Source organism: Saccopteryx leptura, chromosome 1 (genome assembly GCF_036850995.1).
Source record: "Saccopteryx leptura isolate mSacLep1 chromosome 1, mSacLep1_pri_phased_curated, whole genome shotgun sequence".
Lineage (NCBI taxonomy): Eukaryota > Metazoa > Chordata > Mammalia > Chiroptera > Emballonuridae > Saccopteryx > Saccopteryx leptura.
Genome location: NC_089503.1, coordinates 50,259,760 through 50,281,183, shown reverse-complemented (window position 1 = coordinate 50,281,183; position 21,424 = coordinate 50,259,760). Strand labels below are relative to the sequence as shown.

General features: G+C 38.4%; 1 protein-coding gene across 4 annotated transcripts in view; it reads right to left on the bottom strand.

The window, feature by feature from the left end:
• SBF2 (SET binding factor 2) overlaps positions 1–21,424 on the bottom strand; it is a 502,739-nt gene that overhangs the window by 49,487 nt on the left and 431,828 nt on the right. For 2 of the 4 annotated variants that reach the window (XM_066365963.1, XM_066365945.1), the window contains exons 27-29: positions 8,428–8,624; positions 5,893–6,033; positions 4,948–5,043 (exon numbers count right to left, since the gene is read on the bottom strand). In XM_066365963.1, coding sequence (XP_066222060.1) covers positions 4,948–5,043; positions 5,893–6,033; positions 8,428–8,624 — 434 coding nt within the window. The remainder of the gene's footprint in view (positions 1–4,947; positions 5,044–5,892; positions 6,034–8,427; positions 8,625–21,424) is intronic. The other 2 variants (XM_066365952.1, XM_066365958.1) reach the window with 1 other exon arrangement.

The following is a 21,424-nucleotide window of genomic DNA, read 5'->3' as shown; positions in this document are numbered from 1 at the left end:
CTTTGAGCAAGGTCATCACATATGGGATGAAGCTCCAGCAACCATTTGGAATAACTAAAAGCAGGTTTTTGCAATAGAGCATTAAGCATTGCCACACTATTTTCTTTTCATTTTGAAATTACATTTATTTTCCATAAACAAATAGTTATGAGCAGCAAAAATTCATGATCCTGTGACAATACCCAATGCCACTAAAAAATATAGCTTGTGATGATTGAGGTAATGACTTCTCCTAAAGTCCCTACTTGCACCAAAATGGTAGATAGTAGTAGAGATAATACTTTTGTAATTTGAGTAATATTTTTTTTTCTGACAGGAAGAAAACATTTTGTGACTATGGCAAATTTTTAACTGGTAATAGCAAAAATGATGAGCGGTAAGTTACAGTTATATCCTGAGTAAAGGAACTGCTCAAGTCAATTAAGGAAAATGATTCTACATTTATTCAGGATTGAAAACTTTAACAGCAATATTATTAAGCTCTATATTATAACACAGCATAAAATAGAACACGGTTTGATAAAAGAAAAATCATTAGAAGTGATTTTTCATTTCTGCCTCACTCTTTAGAAGCAAGAAATGAAGGGCACTGGTGGCTTTAGTGGCCAAAGGAAGTCAGAAAGCTCAGATCTACAGAGGTGCTGGCTGACCGCACACAGAGTGCTCCTGCAAGGCAGAGCAGAGATCTGGCACGGCACGGCAGGGACACAGGGTCTCCAGTGTGCTGGGACTGCTCTCCTTCCTGCCAAGGTTTTGAGCTTTCCTATTGAATATGGGACATTAAATGCTTACAATGAAGTCTGAATTGCTGGTTCCTGATTCTGAAATACTGTTAACAGCCTAAACTTACCACATTTTCTTATGCTAGTGCCTCTACCTGGTATGATTTCTCCCATTTCTTAACCTGACAAATTCTTTATCCCTTTAGATCCAGAAACAATGTGAACTCTTCTGAAAACATTCTAGACTGTCCTCAGAGTTGTGGTGAGCTCTATTTGAACTCTGATCACACTACATTGTGATTATTTGCACATTTGATCCCACTAGATTGTGTGATCCAAAGGGCAGGGACCTGGTCATATTTATTCCTGTATCCCATGTGTGTGTGTGTCTGTGTATCTCCTGTAAATATACATATATAACACTTGATTATTTTCTTTTAAAAATTGATATACTGTGAGTTGTTGTGGTTTTCTACTATGTATATCTTCAACCTAATTATTTGCCCTGAAAGAATGAAAAGAGGGTGTTAAATAAAAAAAAAAAATTAAGCACTTTTCCCAAATAGAGGCTCATTAATGAAAACTGCCAAGTGTTTATCAGGTAGCAGAAAATCAGCAATGAGAAAATGGCCTGCATTGACATGGGGCCAGCAGAGGGCTTTGGGAACTGTAATCCCCTCTGTTAGTGGTTTCAACCAAAGGAATTCTACTACTGCACTGGTGGTGAGGTCTCTTTAGTTTCCTGCGTGTAACACTGGCTTGGAGTCACATTTTTCCAAATAGCAGTTTCCCCCTCAGTGATTTGTGAAATCACTTTAGTAGGTGTCATTACTATTTTTTTAAAAGTGAGATAAATGGATTAAAATTGAAAATACTATATGTGCACTTCATGTGCTATAGATGAATATTGTTCCATAAAACTTTTGTTTTGGGATATATACATTTTGCATTGTGACTCAGTCCTGAATTGTGATATAAGATGAATATGCATGTATACATATAGATATATAATGTATTTCTTACTGTGAGTGATGATCAAAAAAGTTTGAAAGCTATTGGCATACAACTGAGAGCATATGCCCTCTAACTTCCAATCTGGTGGAAGGTAATTTAAATGCAAATGGGAGTATCAAGCAACAATAATGATAATAACCACAACAATGATAATAGAACATTTACTGAGCTCCTATTATGAGCCAGTGACTATGTTAAGTGATTTAAATATATTAATTTATTCCTTGTAAATACTCTAGAGCTAGATACTATTTATTTATCTCCATTTTACAGATGAGGACACCAAAAATAAGAGGTTTCTTAAGTTGCTCAGGACCATACACAAAGTGGTAGGGCTGTGGTTTGTAACTGAACTAAATCCTGAATATAAATTTTCAGATAGTGAATAAAATAATAAGAGAAACAACAACCTTGAACCAAAGTCGACAGGAGAGCTTGGCAGCATAAATACCAGGAACTTTAGGAGAAAGTCACTGTACTATCTTTTAGTTCAAATTCGCCAAGAAAGAAATGATGAGAATAATGAAGTTTGTATCTTAAACTTTAAAACAATGATATTTTATTTATTTTAAAATTGATTTTAGAGAAAGAGAGAGAAACATCAGTTTGTTGTTCCACTCATTTATGCACTCATTAGTTGACTCTTGTATGTGCCCCGACTGGGAATTAAACCCGCAACCCTGGAGTATCGGGAGGGTGCTCCAACCAACTGAGCTACCTGGCCAGAGCCTAAAAGATGGTATTTTAAAAATTCAGAAAAAAAGTGATATATGACTGTGGGCTGAATTGTGTGTCCCCTTCAAATTCATCTGTTGTAGTCCTAACTCCACTACTTCAGAACGTGACCCATTTGGAAATATGACCTCATTGCAAATGTAATTAGCTAAGATGAGATCACACAGGAATGTGGTGGGCCCCTAATTCAATACGACTGGTGTCCTTATGAAAAGGGGAAGTTTAGAAACAGACACACAGGGAGAATGTCACATGAAGATGAAGGCAGAGACCTGGGTGATGCTTCTCCTCACTAAGGAAGAGACGGGCAGCCGACCAGCAGGAGCGAGGGGAGAGGCACGGAGCAAACCCTCGCTAAGCACATCTGCACTGTGGACATCCAGCCACCGGGACTGAGACAACATTGAAGTCACACAGTTCTGCACTGTGGACATCCAGCCACTGGGACTGAGACAACATTGAAGTCACACAGTTCTGCACTGTGGACATTCAGCCACCGGGATTGAGACAACATTGAAGTCACATAGTTCTGCACTGTGGACATCCAGCCACCGGGACTGAGACAACATTGAAGTCACACAGTTCTTGGCATTTTGTTACAGAAGTCTCAGCAAACTAACACAATGGCCTTACAGACTAATTAGGAAGACAACTAAAAAAGTTTGAAAGCTCTTAGGAAATCCTACAATAGCAGAAAGTTCTGATGAGGTAGAAAAAAAAAAACATCCAAAGAACTAATATGACTGCAAGAAGATGTGCCTAGTAATCTTGGTTTTCAAAAGGGAAAAAGTAAATTTTTTAAGATAGAGCCTTGATGTTGATTGGAAATAAATTCTGTAATGAATTACTAATAAACTATTTATGACTACTTAGGGAAAAGCACTAATTCCTACAATCAGTCATGTTAAACTAACCATAAATCTACAGTGATACTGCTAATGGTTTGAAAGACTGGAAAATATTGGATTAAAAAGATGGTCAGAGATTGAGAAATGGGGCCAGATGAGTTATAGTAGGAGGACTCACAATAAGTATAAACAAATAGCTCAATCTCTTTCTTCAGAAAGGCCTCTATATTATTTTGGTGAAGGCTTCTGTCCTTAACGGTAGTTTGTTCAACATTTTTTAAAACAATAAATCTCATAAAAACAGTGATCAAATCTATGGATGACAAGAGGCTTGGAAAAACAGCTAATATAGTAGTAGACAGAATCAATATCCAAACATCTAAAGCAATAGTCCATTATTGAAAAAGATGAAATTCTGTTAGGTACAGTACATAGTATATTTAGGTTCCCAAACTAACCCTCAAGACATATATTATTAAGAACAATAGTTCTTAATAGACAATAATTAACACAGTTGATATGAAGCAAACAGATTTCAAATGATACTAATTCTCAGTATGGGTCAACCTACTGATAGGGCTGGCCCTAATGTAATTTTAGACTCCATGATTTCAATTCTGTGGAGAAACCACAAAATTAAAAGAATGATGAATGGAATACAACCAAGAATTGAGGATGTTTAGAGTTAACTAAAGTTCTCAGAGAGAAAAGATGAGAAGTTTTTAAGTCTGAAGGGCTATAGTATAGGAGATGAGATTCAGAATTTCTAACTTTAGAGGGCAGAGCTAAGGTCAGTATGTAAAAGTTATGTGATGGTAGATTTTTAGATCAATATGAGAAGGAATTTCTAACAGAGTTGCTTACAAATATGACTTTTGGGAAGAAATGAATTTCTCATTCTGATGGTGTTCAAGTAGAGTCAAGATCACATACTTGGCATGTTTTCAAGGGGACTCAGCACTGCATGGGAATGACAGGAAGAGTTTAAGATTCTACCATTTCATTGTGAAGCATTAGGACTTTACAATCAAGATACCTGGACTGGAATTTCTTCCAAAAAGTAAGAGAGTCTAATATAAACCTCCAGAGACCAAAGGAGAGACCACCCTTTGGACCTAAACAAGCCAATACTTAGTTTTTCTCTATTTCCTCATGCCAGCAGCTACAGCCCAGAGGAAAGAAAGGTAACCTGAATATCATTTTCTCTTATTCCTCAAACTAACATTTCAGAGAACAGGAGGAAAAATAACAGGCATGGAGGCACAGCCCTTGGGGTTTGTATCACCTCTCCCTGGCTGTTTATGCTTCTGTGATCAGCCTTTCTACCCTGTGCACCTGAAGCATCGCGGAGTCTGCCCAGGGCTGACTCACCATTTAGACATGCTCCCCTCACCTCCCAATGCTGCCAAACTCATCAATGTGTAAGATTTCAGCAATTACGATACCTCTTGTCCAAGAGGTGAAACTCATCTGTCACCATACTAGAAACAAATTTGATCATTCATTTAGAAAGGGTAATTAAAAACAACTTGAACCATAATTAGTTGATTTAAAGTATCACTACCTAGAAAAAAATTTCTGATTTTAAGATGGTATCAGTGCTCAGTTATAAAATCAATCTTACTGACCTCCTCGAGCAAAGCTATTGGATGGGTTTACATCCAAATGTCCTGGCACTACCTGCTTAAGCACAGTGGACATTCTTGCAGTTCTCCTTTCAGTCCCTAAAGTCAGCCAAAAAGAAGAACAAAAACCATGTCGTTTGGGTTAACATTACTCAAATGACAAAAAGTTATCTTCATGTGTAGCACGTCTAATTGCTGCCAAACATTGTAATTTTTAAGTACCCAAAGCTTTAATAGAGATAACAAGGCACTGTTACTATTTCCTCAGAGATACACACATTTGCAAGATTACAGGGAGTGAGGTTTGGCAAGTGCAATCAGAGAATTTAATGATAAATGAAGCGAGGCATGCATGGTGTTACTTTACAAGAAAAGCCACTTTCTGCTTATGTTGAGCTAATTCAAATAGCTGATTAAGCCAAGGAGACCAACTTTTCAAGTCACATGCTCCTGTGTCTAACACGTTAGGGTTACCTCTACATGAACCCTTTGGGGTTCCATCACATGATAACTGAAACAAAATATTAGTACAAGTCTTAATGGCTTTATCCAAATCTAGTGAAAACAAACTGTATTGCAAGTCATAAAAGGCTGCAGAAATTTCAGGAATTTTAAACATGACAATTTTAATAAATACACATTTAATAAACAGATGTTCACTTTATACATTTAAGTGTGTAATAATATTTAAAGGCTCCATAAAATAGATCCTAGAAGAAAACCCCACATGACTTTATTTATGTTCCCCACCTCCTCTATTACTCTTTTAGAAAGAAAATAATTGAATCTCTAAATTTGATTATTATTTACTAGAAATTAACAGTGGTGCCCTGATTTCTAAGTTAAAGGAAGTAAAGCAATAGCTTCACAAGGTAAAATTTTAAGGGGTCATGTTGAACAACTTGAATTTTCATAGCTGTCAAGAAGATGAGTATCGTCAAGTCTTACCTGGAGGCAGAGCAAGTGCTGGCCTGACAGTGAGGGTGTTATTGCTGCGTAGTTTCTGATGGACAGAAACTGCACTCAGTATGGCCTGCAAGTACTTTTCCTGTTCTATGCTGCTGGAAGATTCTAAAGAGGAGGTAGGAGCTATAAAAAAAAATTGAATAAAACAATATCTCTATGTTAATAAATCATATATATATATATGTTTTTTTCTTTTTCTTTCTATAGGCATTCAGTCTTCCAGTTACCACACCCAATTATAGAAACTAGCCCCACTTAAAGCTCTAAACCATCAAGTGGCTAATCCTTTTATGATATTGGTTTCACCACACCCATTTCTTGATTGCCTCATCCTCCTCCCAGGAAGAGCCCAGGTCTAGAAAACCAGCATAGGGTTGTCCTTCCATGAGCAGGTGTACGTTGTCATTATCCAAGCAACTCAAAAATGAAGATTCATGAAAGATGACATCGTCATGATGATCTTCCCAACCACATCCTGTCCATGCTACTGTTTGGGAGCAGAGGATGGAGTGGGTTCCTTTGGCGTCTCAGAATGGGCAGAGGTTAGAATTTCTCAATACCAGTAGCATTATTCCAATTTTGCCACATAGGCTTAACAGGGGACATGAACTTGCAGGGGTTGTCTGAGGGGGAAGAGAAGGAAGATGGGGAGAAGACAGGAGCAGCTATTGCGAGATTCCCCAGTCCTTCTAAAAGATGGGCAAAAAGTATGCACAGATGGAAACAACTGTGACAGCATTTCTGGGTTGGAGGGAATCTGAGCCTGGTTTGCATGGAGTAACACGGAGGTCATTGAATTGGCCCAGACACTTTAAAGAGGCATTGGGAGGGACTTACTAGGACAATAGGTAAGAACAAATACTCTTACAATCCAAATAGGAAATAATTAGAATTTTATATTTTATCACTTTTAAGATGCCGTTATTGTATTTTATTATAAAACGCATCATTATTTTATGTGCTAAGATTTAAAACTATTTAAACTAGAACACAGCTGCACAACTCTTTCTGATCATTTCAACTGTAAGCTGCATCCTGATTTCAAAGATGTTAAAATGTGAGCAAATGTGTAAGCTCAAAAATATTAAATATAGTAAATTTATATTAGATTAAAAAATTAGAAACTAGTAGAATAAAATAGTTTAAATTTTTTCTAACTAAAAAGCTCAGTAATATGCTCATCGATGCTCCTGAAATGACTTGCTCATTTTATTCAACTTCCATATACTGTGTTCTATTATTCCCACTATGAAGCTTGGGAGGATTTCTTAGGGCAGAAACAGTTAAAAGCCAACTGCCTTCAATTATATCAATGCTAAAATTCCAAGCCAAGTAGAATACATAAGAAAATAATAATATAGTGTTGTGTGTGTGCTGCCCTCAGTCAACTGAATGATCAAAGACACACAGGCCAACTTTTAACTTTCAGGAGAAAAAGAGATGAGATTAAAGAAAAAATATCATAAAGCACAGTTTTACTGGCTGAATCACAGAACCTGACAACTCATTTTGGAAAAGTAAAAAATGAAGCTATCCAGAAAAGTAAAATAAAAAAATAAAAAATAAAAACCCCCCCCAAAACAGAAAAAAAAATGAAGCTATCCTAAATTGGATCTGATATCTTAGTGGTCCATTGTTTAATTTTATTAAGCATCTATTATGAGCTGGAAGTTATGAGAAAGGTCAGGAAAATGTAGCTCCTGACTTTCTTCAAGGCCTCAGATTTGGTGCTCATTAATATCTGCAGAAAGAGAGACAGGAATACTGTTTTCTTCAGTTGACCATCCTAGCTTCCTAAAAATCTCCATGTTCGAGAGCTCCTGAAGCATTTTGGTCACTGGTCTGTTGACTTGTTTTGTGTGTGCGTGTGATTTGCAGAAATCAGTGGCTCACACCACAGGGGACAGCATCCCTACCTGCCTCTGCGGACCAGTAGTTTTATTGCTAGTTTTACCCAGTGGCCAGATAAGTTTCTATTGAATAAGTACAAAAAATATTTTACATAAACGTTAAAGGCACACTTTAAAATTAAATATGCATTGCACTTTGAAGTTATTTATTACATGTTCTACAACCTAATATCTTTTTAAAGTATGATACTTTGTAAAACAAGCCTTAGAACAGAAAACACAAGAATTCTCGTGATCCATCCACAATGTGTTTAAAACATATTTGAATGCTTCCCAGAAGAAAAAGGATAGTAAATCTAGTTCCCATCTGTGAATATTTTGATCTGCTGAAATGAAAAGAGCCTAGAACCAGACTTTATTAGGTTAATTTTTATTAAGATCCAAATATAGACATATTAAGACATCAAATTCAAGATGGAACCCCACATTGTCATTGTCAAGCGCAGTTCTTGTTTTTGGTGTAGAAGTCGTGTAGAGCACAGAGGGAAAGCCTAGGTGTGAGGCTGGTTGTCAGGGAACAAATGGCATTCCCAGATTTTATTTCTTTTATTTTTTAGAAATACTCTGAAGTGAAAGGATCATAATTGTGCTATAGAAAGATGCTTACCTGACTGAGGGGAGTTCTGAGATTTGAAAAGACCAACTACTCCCTTCCCATGGAATCCTCCAGATCGGAGGAGCAGGGTACTGCTTCTTGAGTTCTTCCAACATACAACAGGCAGGCGATTGTGTCTGTAGCAGCGGGCTACTCTTGGTAAACTACTGTCCTGTACAGCTTGAGGTACAACTAGAAGGCCAGGATAGCTTCAGAGACATGGAGGGAGAAAAAGAATGGTTTAGGTGGGTGAGCGGGGAAAGTGAGGAGGGAAGAAAGGAGGGGGGGGGGAGAGAGAGAGAGAGAGAGAGAGAGAGAGAGAGAGAGAGAGAGAGAGAGAGAGAGGGAGAGAAAGGATATAAGAATATGAATATCATAATACCATAGTCATTTTTTCACACTCAGAAACAGTCTCAACGCAGTTCTTCAGGTATTGAGAAGAAAAGGCCTAGATGATAAAAACAGCCAATTTATCCACTAATCTGTAGCTTTTAAAAAAAAAATAAGCCCATTTCTCCTGACCAGGCGGTGGCACAGTGGATAGAGCATCGGACTGGGATGCACAAGACCCAGGTTCAAGACCCCTAGGTCGCCAGTTTGAGCGCGGGCTCATCTGGTTTGAGCAAAGCTCACCAGCTTGGACCCAAGGTCGCTGGCTTGAGCAAGGGGTTACTCAGTCTGCTGAAGGCCCACGGTCAAGGCACATATGAGAAAGCAATCACTGAACAACTAAGGTGTCGCAACAAAAAACTGATGATTGATGCTTCTCATCTCTCTCTGTTCCTGCTTCTCTGTCCCTATCTGTCCCTCTCTCTGACTCTCTTTCTGTCTCTGAAGAAAAAATAAATAAATAAAAATAAGCCCTTTTCATTGATACTGCAGACTTTTGCTGAATGATCAAGGCTTAGAAAATAAAAATGCAGGCCATGGCCAGTTGGCTCAGAGGTAGAGCATCGGCCCAGTGTGTGTATGTCCTGGGTTTGATTCCTGGTCAGGGCACACAGGAGAGGTGACCATCTACTTTTCCAATCCTCCCCCTCCTCTCTCTCTCTCTCTCTTCCCCTCTAGCAGCCATGGCTTGATTAATTTGAGCACGTCAGCCCTGGCCGCTGAGGATAGCTCCAATGAGCCTGCACCTCAAGTGCTAAAAATAGCTTGGTTGCAAGCATGGCCCTAGATGGGCAAAGCATCAGCCCTAGACAGGGGTTGCTGGGTGGATCCCTGTCAGGGTGCATGCAGGAGTCTGTCTCTCTATCTCTCCTTTTCTCACTTGGAAAAGAAGAAAATAAAAAAGAAAAGTGTCATATAACATTACTAAAAAGGCCTTTTGTTAAACTAAGGATCTCTGTCTTATATACTACTTTTTGTCATCTTGAAATAAAGATTGTAAGATTAATGTATTAATGTTAAGTTTATGAGAATGACAAGTCAAACTGTCACCTCATTAGATTGCTTAAATGACAAAAGAATAGAATACACTAATATTAGACTGCCTGATATGGTGAAAGGATTAAAAATAAAACCAAACGATTTCTGGTATGAGAATATTATGTTCAAATGTCAAAATGAGTTTAAATATTTTATTAACAGTACATATTGGTAATATTTTAAAAAGATTAGTTCATAAAATTACAAAACATCATGTTGGGAAAATAAATAGACAAGAGTACCTTGCTTTTTTTTTTTTTTTTTTGTATTTTTCTGAGGCTGGAAACGGGGAGAGACAGTCAGACAGACTCCCGCATGCGCCCGACTGGGATCCACCCAGCACGCCCACCAGGGGGCGACGCTCTGCCCACCAGGGGGCGATGCTCTGCCCATCCGGGGCATCTCTCTGTTGCAACCAGAGCCACTCTAGCGCCTGGGGCAGAGGCCAAGGAGCCATCCCCAGTGCCCGGGCCATCTTTGCTCCAATGGAGCCTCGCTGCGGGAGGGGAAGAGAGAGACAGAGAGGAAGGAGAAGGGGAGGGGTGGAGAAGCAGATGGGTGCTTCTCCTGTGTGCCCTGGCTGGGAATCGAACCCAGGACTTCTGCATGCCAGGCCGACGCTCTACCCCTGAGCCAACCAGCCAGGGCAAGAGTACCTTGCTTTTATAGATTAGTAAGTATAAGAAGATAGGCAGGTTTCAGAGTCATTTCTTTCCTTTAGTTTATTTAGAAATATTAAACCAAAGAGATTTCTTATTATTAATCTCCCAACCTCTAATTCCACGTCTTTTTCTTTTGTGTGTGTGGTAAAACATATCTAACATAACATTTAACATGTTAACCATTTTAAGTGTACAAATCAGTGACATTAAGTACATTCACAATATTGTGCAACCATCATAACTATCTATTTCCATAACTTCTAATCTTTTACCTTGATACAAACCAATGCTGAGAGGAGAGAGAGGAAATCTGGTCTGTGGTCATGTAAATCACAGCCTTCAAATACTTCAGTGAGTGCCAGATTAACTTTCCATACTTAACTAGAGATACCTTGGAAGCCTAGTGTTTGATGCTCTAGGACAGTGGTCCCCAACCCCCGGACCGTGGACCGGTACCAGTCCGTGGGCCATTTGGTACGGTCCGCAGAGAAAGAATAAATAACTTACATTATTTCTGTTTTATTTATATTTAAGTCTGAATGATATTTTATTTTTAAAAAATGACCAGAGTCCCTCTGTTACATCTGTTTAAGACTCACTCTTGATGCTTGTCTCAGTCACGTGTTACATTTATCCGTTCTACCCTAAAGGCCGGTCCGTGAAAATATTTTCTGACGTTAAACCGGTCCGTGGCCCAAAAAAGGTTGGGGACCACTGCTCTAGGAAGTTACAGGCTGTGTTTTCCAAGCCCGCCACAAATTGATGGAGAGATCTAGCTGCAGTCATAATCACTGCTGAAGACTGGACAAGCAGTTTCATTATTAGGGCTGCTATTTCTTTTCTGTTCTTTTCTCCTTTCGTGAAGTGCCTTTTTAGGTCACTTGCTTAAATCTTTATTACTTTTTTACTCTCTTAATGATGTCTTCTGATGTTACAAAAGTTCTTATCAAATCTTTTACTTCACGGGTAGTGTTTTCCTGTCCTAAGAAATTGTTCCCTCCAAATTCATAAAGGTATTCTCCTATCTTTTGGAAGCTTTATTGTTCTAACCTTTTACACGTAGATCTACAGACCAATGGAATTGATTTTTGTGTATGGTGTAAAGAAGGGGGTCAAGATTTTTTTCTTGTGTGGATATCCAGCACCATTTACATATTGGAAAAACCATCTTTTTTTTTTTTTTTTTTTTTTTTTCTCATTTTTCTGAAGCTGGAAACAGGGAGAGACAGTCTGACAGACTCCCGCATGCGCCCGACCGGGATCCACCCGGCACGCCCACCAGGGGGCGACGCTCTGCCCACCAGGGGGTGATGCTCTGCCCATCCTGGGCGTCGCCATGTTGCGACCAGAGCCACTCTAGCGCCTGAGGCAGAGGCCACAGAGCCATCCCCAGCGCCCGGGCCATCTTTGCTCCAATGGAGCCTTGGCTGCGGGAGGGGAAGAGAGAGACAGAGAGGAAGGCGCGGCGGAGGGGTGGAGAAGCAAATGGGCGCTTCACCTGTGTGCCCTGGCCGGGAATCGAACCCGGGTCCTCCGCACGCTAGGCCGACGTTTTTTTTTTAATAATTTTATTTTTTTAATGGGGTGACATCAATAAATCAGGATACATATATTCAAAGATAACAAGTCCAGGTTATCTTGTCGTTCAATTATGTTGCATACCCACCACCCAAAGTCAGATTGTCCTCTGTCACCTTCTATCTTGTTTTCTTTGTGCCCCTCCCCACCCCCTTTCCCTCTCCCATTCCCCCCTCCCCCCCATAACCACCACACTCTTATCAATGTCTCTTAGTTTCACTTTTATGTCCCACCTACGTATGGAATAATGCAGTTCCTGGTTTTTTCTGATTTACTTATTTCGCTTCGTATCATGTTATCAAGATCCCACCATTTTGCTGTAAATGTTCCGATGTCATCATTTCTTATGGCTGAGTAGTATTCCATAGTGTATATGTGCCACATCTTCTTTATCTAGTTATCTATTGATGGGCTTTTTGGTTGTTTCCATGTCCTGGCCACTGTGAACAATGCTGCAATAAACATGGGGCTGCATGTGTCTTTACGTATCAATGTTTCTGAGTTTTTGGGATATATACCCAGTAGAGGGATTGCTGGGTCATAAGGTAGTTCTATTTTCAGTTTTTTGAGGAACCACCATACTTTCTTCCATAATGGTTGTACTACTTTACATTCCCACCAACAGTGTATGAGGGTTCCTTTTTCTCCACAGCCTCTCCAACATTTGTTATTACCTGTCTTGCTAATAATAGCTAATCGAACAGGTGTGAGGTGGTATCTCATTGTGTTTTGATTTGCATTTCTCTAATAGCTAAAGAAGATGAGCATCTTTTCATATATCTGTTGGCCATTTGTATTTCTTCCTGGGAGAAGTGTCTATTCATATCCTCTTCCCATTTTTTTATTGGATTGTTTGTTTGTTTGTTGTTGAGTTTTATGAGTTCTTTGTATATTTTGGATATTAGGCCCTTATCTGAGCTGTTGTTTGAAAATATCATTTCCCATTTAGTTGGCTTTCTGTTTATTTTGTTATCAGTTTCTCTTGCTGAGCAAAAACTTCTTAGTCTGATGTAGTCCCATTCATTAATTTTTGCCTTCACTTCTCTTGCCATTGGAGTCAAATTCATAAAATGCTCTTTAAAACCCAGGTCCATGAGTTGAGTACCTATGTCTTCTTCTATGTACTTAATTGTTTCAGGTCTTATGTTTAGATCTTTGATCCATTTTGAGTTAATTTTTGTACAGGGGGAGAGACTGTAGTCCAGTTTCATTCTTTTGCATGTGGCTTTCCAGTTTTCCCAGCACCATTTATTGAAGAGGCTTTCTTTTCTCCATTGTGTGTTGTTGGCCCCTTTATCAAAAATTATTTGACTATATATTTGTGGTTTTATTTCTGGGTTTTCTATTCTGTTCCATTGGTCTGAGTGTCTATTTTTCTGCCAATACCATGCTGTTTTGATTGTCGTGGCCCTATAATATAGTTTGAAGTCAGGTATTGTAATGCCCCCAGCTTCATTCTTTTTCTTTAGGATTGCTTTGGCTATTCGGGGTTTTTTATAGTTCCATATAAATCTGATGATTTTTTGCTCTATTTCTTTAAAAAACGTCATTGGAAGTTTGATGGGAATTGCATTAAATTTGTATACTGCTTTGGGTAATATAGCCATCTTGATTATATTTATTCTTCCTAGCCAAGAACAAGGTATATTCTTCCATCTCATTATATCTTTTTCAATTTCCCTTAACAATGGTTTATAGTTTTCATTATATAAGTCCTTTACATTCTTTGTTATGTTTATTCCTAAGTATTTTATTTTTTTTGTTGCAATCATGAAGGGGATTATTCTTTTGAGTTCCTTCTCAGTTGTTTCATTGTTGGCATATAGAAAGGCTATTGACTTCTGTATGTTAATTTTGTATCCTGCGACCTTACTGTATTGGCTTGTTGTTTCTAGTAGTCTTTTTGTGGATTCTTTGGGGTTTTCGATATATGGGATCATATCACCTGCAAAAAGTGATACCTTTACTTCTTCTTTTCCAATATGGATGCCTTTTATTTCTTTGTCTTGTCTGATTGCTCTGGCTAGAACCTCTAGTACCACATTAAATAAGAGTGGAGAGAGTGGACAACCCTGTCTTGTTCCTGATTTAAGGGGGAAAGCCTTCAGTTTAGTGCCATTTAATATGATGTTAGCTGATGGTTTATCATATATGGCCTTTATCATGTTGAGATATTTTCCTTCTATACCCATTTTGTTGAGAGTCTTAAACATAAAATTGTGTTGTATTTTATCAAAAGCCTTTTCTGCGTCTATTGATAAGATCATGTGGTTTTTGTTCTTTGTTTTGTTGATATGGTGTATTACGTTAACCGTTTTACGTATGTTGAACCATCCTTGAGATTCTGGGATGAATCCCACTTGATCTTGATGTATTATTTTTTTAATATGTTGTTGTATTCGATTTGCTAGTATTTTGTTTAGTATTTTAGCATCTGTATTCATTAGAGATATTGGTCTGTAGTTTTCTTTTTTTGTGCCATCCTTGCCTGGTTTTGGTATGAGGGTTATGTTGGCCTCATAAAATGTGTTTGGAAGTATTGCTTCTTCTTCAATTTTTTGGAAGACTTTGAGTAGAATAGGAACCAAGTCTTCTTTGAATGTTTGATAAAATTTGCTGGTATAGCCGTCAGGGCCTGGACTTTTATTTTTGGGGAGGTTTTTAATGGTTTTTAATGGTTTTTTCTATTTCTTCTCTACTGATAGGTCTGTTTAGGCTTTCTGCTTCTTCTTGACTCAGTCTAGGAAGGTTGTATTGTTCTAGGAATTTATCCATTTCTTCTAGGTTGTTGAATTTAGTGGCATAAAGTTTTTCATAGTATTCTACAATAATTCTTTGTATATCTACGGTTTCCGTGGTGATTTCTCCTCTTTCATTTTGGATTTTGTTTATATGAGTTCTTTCTCTTTTTTCCTTGGTAAGTCTTGCCAAGGGTTTGTCAATTTTGTTGATCTTTTCAAAGAACCAGCTCCTTGTTCTATTAATTTTTTCTATAGTTTTTCTGTTCTCTAATTCATTTATTTCTGCTCTGATTTTTATTATCTCCTTTCTTCGGCTGGTTTTGGGTTGTCTTTGTTCTTCTTTTTCTAGTTCCTTAAGGTGTGAAGTTAAGTGGTTCACTTGGGCTCTCTCTTGTTTGTTCATATATGCCTGAAGTGATATGAACTTCCCTCTTATCACTGCTTTTGCTGCATCCCATAGATTCTGATATGTCGTATTGTCATTTTCATTAGTCTGTATATATCTTTTGATCTCTGCACTTATTTCTTCTTTGACCCATTCATTTTTTAAAAGTATGTTGTTTAGTTTCCACATTTTTGTGGGATTTTTTTCCTCTTTTTTGCAGTTGAATTCTAGTTTCAAGGCTTTATGATCAGAAAATATGCTTGGTACAACTTCAATTTTTCTGAATTTGCTGATGTTGTTTTTGTGGCCCAACATATGGTCAATTCTTGAGAATGATCCATGTACACTTGGAGAAAAATGTATACTCAGTCACTTTGGGATGAAATGTCCTGTAGATGTCTATCATATCCAGGTGCTCTAGTAAAAACCATCTTTTACCCCTGCTCTTAAGTGCTATCTTTTTTTTTTTTTTTGTATTTTTCTGAAGTTGGAAACGGGAGGCAGTCAGACAGACTTCCGCATGCGCCCGACCGGGATCCACCCGGCATGCCCACCAGGGGGCAATGCTCTGCCCATCTGGGGTGTTGCTCTGTTGCAACCAGAGCCATTCTAGCGCCTGAGGCAGAGGCCATAGAGCTATCCTCAGCGCCCGGGCCAACTTTGCTCCAATAGAGCCTTGGCTGCGGGAGGGAAAGAGAGAAACAGAGAGGAAGGAGAGGGGGAGGGGTGGAGAAGCAGATGGGCGCTTCTCCCGTGTGCCCTGGCCGGGATTCGAACCCGGGACTCCTGCATGCCAGGCCAACGCTCTACCACTGAGCCAACCGGCCAGGGCTTTAAGTGCTACCTTAATCTTAAATCGTGTTCATATATGTTGCACTTTCTATATTCCCTATTTTGCTCCAATGGTCTGTTCATCTATCCTTGTGCCAATCCCATACTGTCTAAATCAGTGGTCCCCAACCTTTTTTGGGCCATGGACCAGTTTAATGTCAGAAAATATTTTCACGGACTGGCCTTTAGGGTGGGACGAATAAATGTACCACGTGACCAAGACAAGCGTCAAGAGTGAGTCTTAGACGGATGTAAAAGGGAATCTGGTCATTTTTAAAAAATAAAACATTGTTCAGACTTAAATATAAATAAAACGGAAATAATGTAAGTTATTTATTCTATCTCTGTGGACCGGTACCAAATGGCCCACAGACCGGTACTGGTCCGTGGCCCGGGGGTTGGGGACCACTGGTTTAAATTACTGAAGTTTTATTTAAAAATCTTGTAGTATTATTAAAATACTCTGTAGTTTTATTCTATAAGGCTATCCTGATTACTCTGGGCCTTTTCCATTTTTATATAACTCTTAAAAATCATCTTTTCAGTTACCACAAACATTTTTCTGGGGTTTTGATTGGGCCTACATTGAATCTATAGATCAATTTTTGGAGAAATACAATTTTAGACTACTGAGTATTCTAACCCAAGAACATGAAATATTCTTGTGTGGATATCCCATTTATGTTTTTAATGATCCTCAATGTTGTTTTGACTGTTCCATGTAGAGGTCTCACACATCTTTCATTAGATTTAGTCTAAATGTGTAATGTTTTTAGTGTTACACTAAATAATATCAGTAGTGCCAAAATAGCATTACATAAAATTTTATTTTTTAATTATTTATATTTGGTATATACACGACTAATTTTTGTATAATGATCTTATATCAGTGTCCTTACTAAATTCACTTATTAAGGTAAAACATTTATCTGTAGATTCCTTCAGATTTTCTCTGCATGCAATCAGATCATCAGTGAATAATGGTAGTTTTATTTCTTTCTTTTCAATCTTTAAATGTTTTATTGTTATTATTATTGAATTTATTGGGGTGATATTAATAAATAATATAGGTTTCATGTATACAGTTCTATAATACATCACCTGTATCCACCATCCCAAGTCAAGTCTCCTTCCATCACCATTTATACCCCTACCCTGTTCTATCTCCCCCAACCCTCTTTTCCTCTGGCTATCACCATACTGCGGTCTGTGTCTATGAGTTTTTTGTTGATGTTGTTTCTTCTTTGCTTAATTCCTTCACTTTTTTCACCCAGCCCTGCAAACACCCTTCTCCTCTGACAGCTATCAGTTTGTTCTCTATGAGTTTGTTCCTATTTTGTTTATTTTGTCCATTAGATTTCACATATACATGAAATTATATGGTACTTGTCTTTCTCTGACTGGCTTATTTCACTTAGCATAATACTCTCCAGGTCCATCCATGCTGTCACAAACAGTAAGATTTCTTTCTTTTTATGGCTGAGTAGTATCCAATTGTGTAAATACACAAAGGCTTTTTTCCCCCACTCATCTACTGATGGGCACTTGGGCTGCTTACAAATATTAGTTATTGTAAATAACACTGCAATGGTCATAGGGAGGTGTATATTCTTTCAAATTAGTGTTTTGGGTTTCTTTGGATGTATTTCTAGAAGTAGAGTTCCTGGATCATAAGGCAGTTCCATTTTTAATTTTTTGAGGTAATTCCATAGTGCTTTCCACAGTGGCTGCACCAATCTGCATTCCCAGCAACAGTGCATAAGGGTTCCCTTTTCTCCATATCCTTGCCAATACTTGTTGTTGATTTATTGATGATAGCCATTCTGACAGATGTGAGGTAAAATCTCACTGTGGTTTTAATTTGCATTTCTCTGATGATTAGTGACAATGAGGATCTTTTCGTATTTCTACTGGTCACCTGTATGTCCCCTCTGAAGCAGTTGCCTATTCAGGTCCTTTGCTCATTTTTTAATTGTATTGCCTTTTCTTTTTCTGTTAAATTTTTATAAGATCTTTATAAGTTTTGGGTATTAACCCCTTTTCAGAGGTATCATTTCTCCAATTTAGTGGGTTCTCTTTTCATTTTGTTGATGGTTTCCTTTGCTGCACAAAAACTTTTTAATTTGATATAATTTCATTTATTTTGGTTTCTCTTCCCTGAGGAGATATAACAGAAAAAATATTGCTATAAGAAATGTCTGATATTTTACTGCCTATGTTTTCCTTTGGATTTTTATTGTTTTGAGTCTAACACTGAAGCCTTTGATCCAATTTGAGTATATTCTTGTGCACGGTGTAAGAAGGTGGTCTAATTTCATGTTTTTGCATGCACATACATCCAATTTTCCCAACAGCATTTATTGAAGAGACTGTCTTTGACCTACTGTATGTTTTTGCCTCTTTTGCCAAATACTAACTGGCCATGAAGGCATGGGTTTATTTCTGAACTCTCTATTCTGTTCCATGATCTATATGTCTGTTTTTATGCCAGTACCATGCTGTTTCGATTACTGTGGCCTTATAGTATAGTTTGATATCAGGTAGCTTGATTCCTCTAAATTTGTTCTTCTTTCTCAAAACTGGTGTGGCTACTCAGGGTCTTTCTGTGGTTTCATATAAATTTTTGGAATATTTGTTTTAATTCTGTGAAATACACCATTAGTATCTTGATAGGAACTGCATTGAATTGATAGATTGCTTTGGATAGTATGGACATTCCTAATCATGAACACAGTACATGCTTCCATTTACTGTGTCTTCTTCAGTGTCTTCCTTCAGTGTCTTATAATTTTCCCAGTACAGGTCTTTTACATCCTTGATTAAACATATTCCTAGGTGTTTTGTTTTTTTTTAAGGTGAGAGGAGTGGAGATGGAGAGACAGACTCCTGCATGTGCCCCAACTGGGATCCACCTGGCAACTCCTGTCTGGGGCTGGCTGACGCTTGGACCAGCTGAGCTATCCTCAATGCTGGGGCAGATGCTCAAACCAACTGAGCCACTGGCTGCAAGAGGAGAAGAGAGAGAGAAGGGGGTGGGGGGAGAGAAGTAGATGTTCGCTTTTCATGTGTGTCCTGACTGGAAATTGAACCTGGGACATCCACACGCTGGGCCAATGCTCTACTACTGAGCCAACTGGCCAGGGCCTGAACATGTGGTTTATATCCTTCATTTTGTTTATGTGATGAATCACATTTATTGGTTTGTGTATGTTGTACCAACCCTGCATCCCCAGAATAAAGCCCACTTGATCATGGTGTATGACCTTTTTAATGTATTGCTAGATCAAATTGGCTAATATTTTGAGAATTTTAGCATCTATGTTCATCAGGGATATTGGCCTATAATTTTCTTTTTTGTAGTGTTTTTATTTGATTTTGGAATTAGGATAATGCTGGCCTTATAAAATGAGCTCGAGAGTCTTCCTTCCTCTTGAGTTTTTTGGAATAGTTTGAGAAGGATAGGTGTTAGTTCTTTGGATGGTCCATAAAACTTACCTGTGAAGCCATATGGTTCAGGAGTTTCTTGGGAATTTTCTAAATTACTGTTTCAATTTTGTTAGTCGTAATCTGTCCAGATTCTCTGGTTCTTCCTGATTCAGCTTTGTAAGATTGTATATTTCTAAGAATTTATCCATTTTGTCCAGATTGTATAATTTGTTGGCATATAGTTGTTTGTTATATTTTCTTACACTCCTTTATACTTCCTTGGTGTCAGTTGTTATTTCTCCTATTTCATTTCTGATGTTATTTATTTGGGTCCTCTCTCTCTTTTATCATGATGAGTCTGGTGGTTAAAGGTCTGTCAATCTTGTTTATCTTTTCAGAGAACTAGCCCTTGGTTTCATGTACTTTTGTATATATATTTTTTATACTCTATATCGTGTATTTCTGCTCTGATCTTTATTATTTCCTTTCTTCTACTTACTTTGGCACTTTGTTCTTTTTCTAGTTCCTTTAAATGTAAAGTTATATTTGAGATTTTTCTGTTTCTTGAGGTAGGCCTGTAATGCTATGAATTTCCCTCTTACGACTACTTTCACTGTGTCCCATAGAATTTGGGTTGTTGTTTCAAGGTATCTTTTTATCTTTGATCTCATTGTCAACCCATTCATTGTTCAGTAACATGTTATTTAGCCTCCATGTCTTGTGTGTTGTTCAGTTTATTTTTTTGTTATTGAATTCAGGTTTCATACCATTATGGTCAGAGAAGATGCCTGATATGATTTCAATCTTCTTGACTTTATTGAACCAAATGTAATGGTGGCATGAGAAAGACTCTTGATCTTTCCCCTTCTGGAAGGAACAGTGAGATAGAGAAGCAGAGGAAATAAACTAAAGTGGCAAGGGTACGGGTACATGGTCTGTGTTCCCACAGTTTACCTGCAGCCCACTCTTGGCAGAGACAGAGAAAACTAAAGTGTGGCACCCCAGCCTCCCAGATCCCACCTCCCTCACCTCACGGTAGGGACAATGGCAGAGACAAAACCCACAGCTAGCTCTCCCGAGACACTCTCTCTCTTGAAGAACAAAAGTACTCTGTGTTTGGTCCCCAGGTCTGTTGAGATGTTGGGAGGAATGCCCAGATGCCTGAGATTACTATAGCTAGCACTGTAAAGCCATAAAGCCAAAGCTGTAAAGCTCTCACAACAGCCCCCACCCATCAATGTGACTGCGGCCCCGCCTGCATCACTGAGAGGGCAACAACTCAGCAGAGTACAGCTCAGGAACTTCAGAGTTAAAACTTGTAATACAGTGGGTACCTATAGGAAGAAACTGCTCAAAGTCAAAATGTATTTTTACTTTTCCCCCCATTGTTTTCCTTTTTATTCATATTTTCTCTTTTGCATTTTTTATTTTTTTATTTTTCTGAAGTTGGGAACAGGGAGGCAGTCAGACAGATTCCCAAATGCGACTGGGATCCACCTGGCATGCCCACCAGGGGGTGATGCTCTGCCCATCTGGGACGTCGCTCTGTTGCAACCAGAGCCATTCTAGCGCCTGGGCCACTTTGGTCCAATAGAGCCTTGGCTGCGGGAGGGGAAGAGAGAAACAGAGAGAAAGGAGAGGGGGAGGGGTGGAGAAGCAGATGGGTGCTTCTCCTGTGTGCCCTGGCCAGGAATTGAACCCGGGACTCCTGCATGCCAGGTCGACGCTCTACCACTGAGCCAACTGGCCAGGGCCTCTCTTTTGCATTTTATTTTCTATAACTTTTACATTTTTATTTTTATTTTTTTTCTGGGTGATTTGTTTTTCCTTTGTTTTCAATCCTTTTATATGTTTATTCTTCTTTACTTGTCATAATTTTAAAAAATTTAAAATTCTTACTGTATTTACTGGTATTTATTTTAATATTTCATTTTTTTACTTTTTTTTTGTTAGGGGTT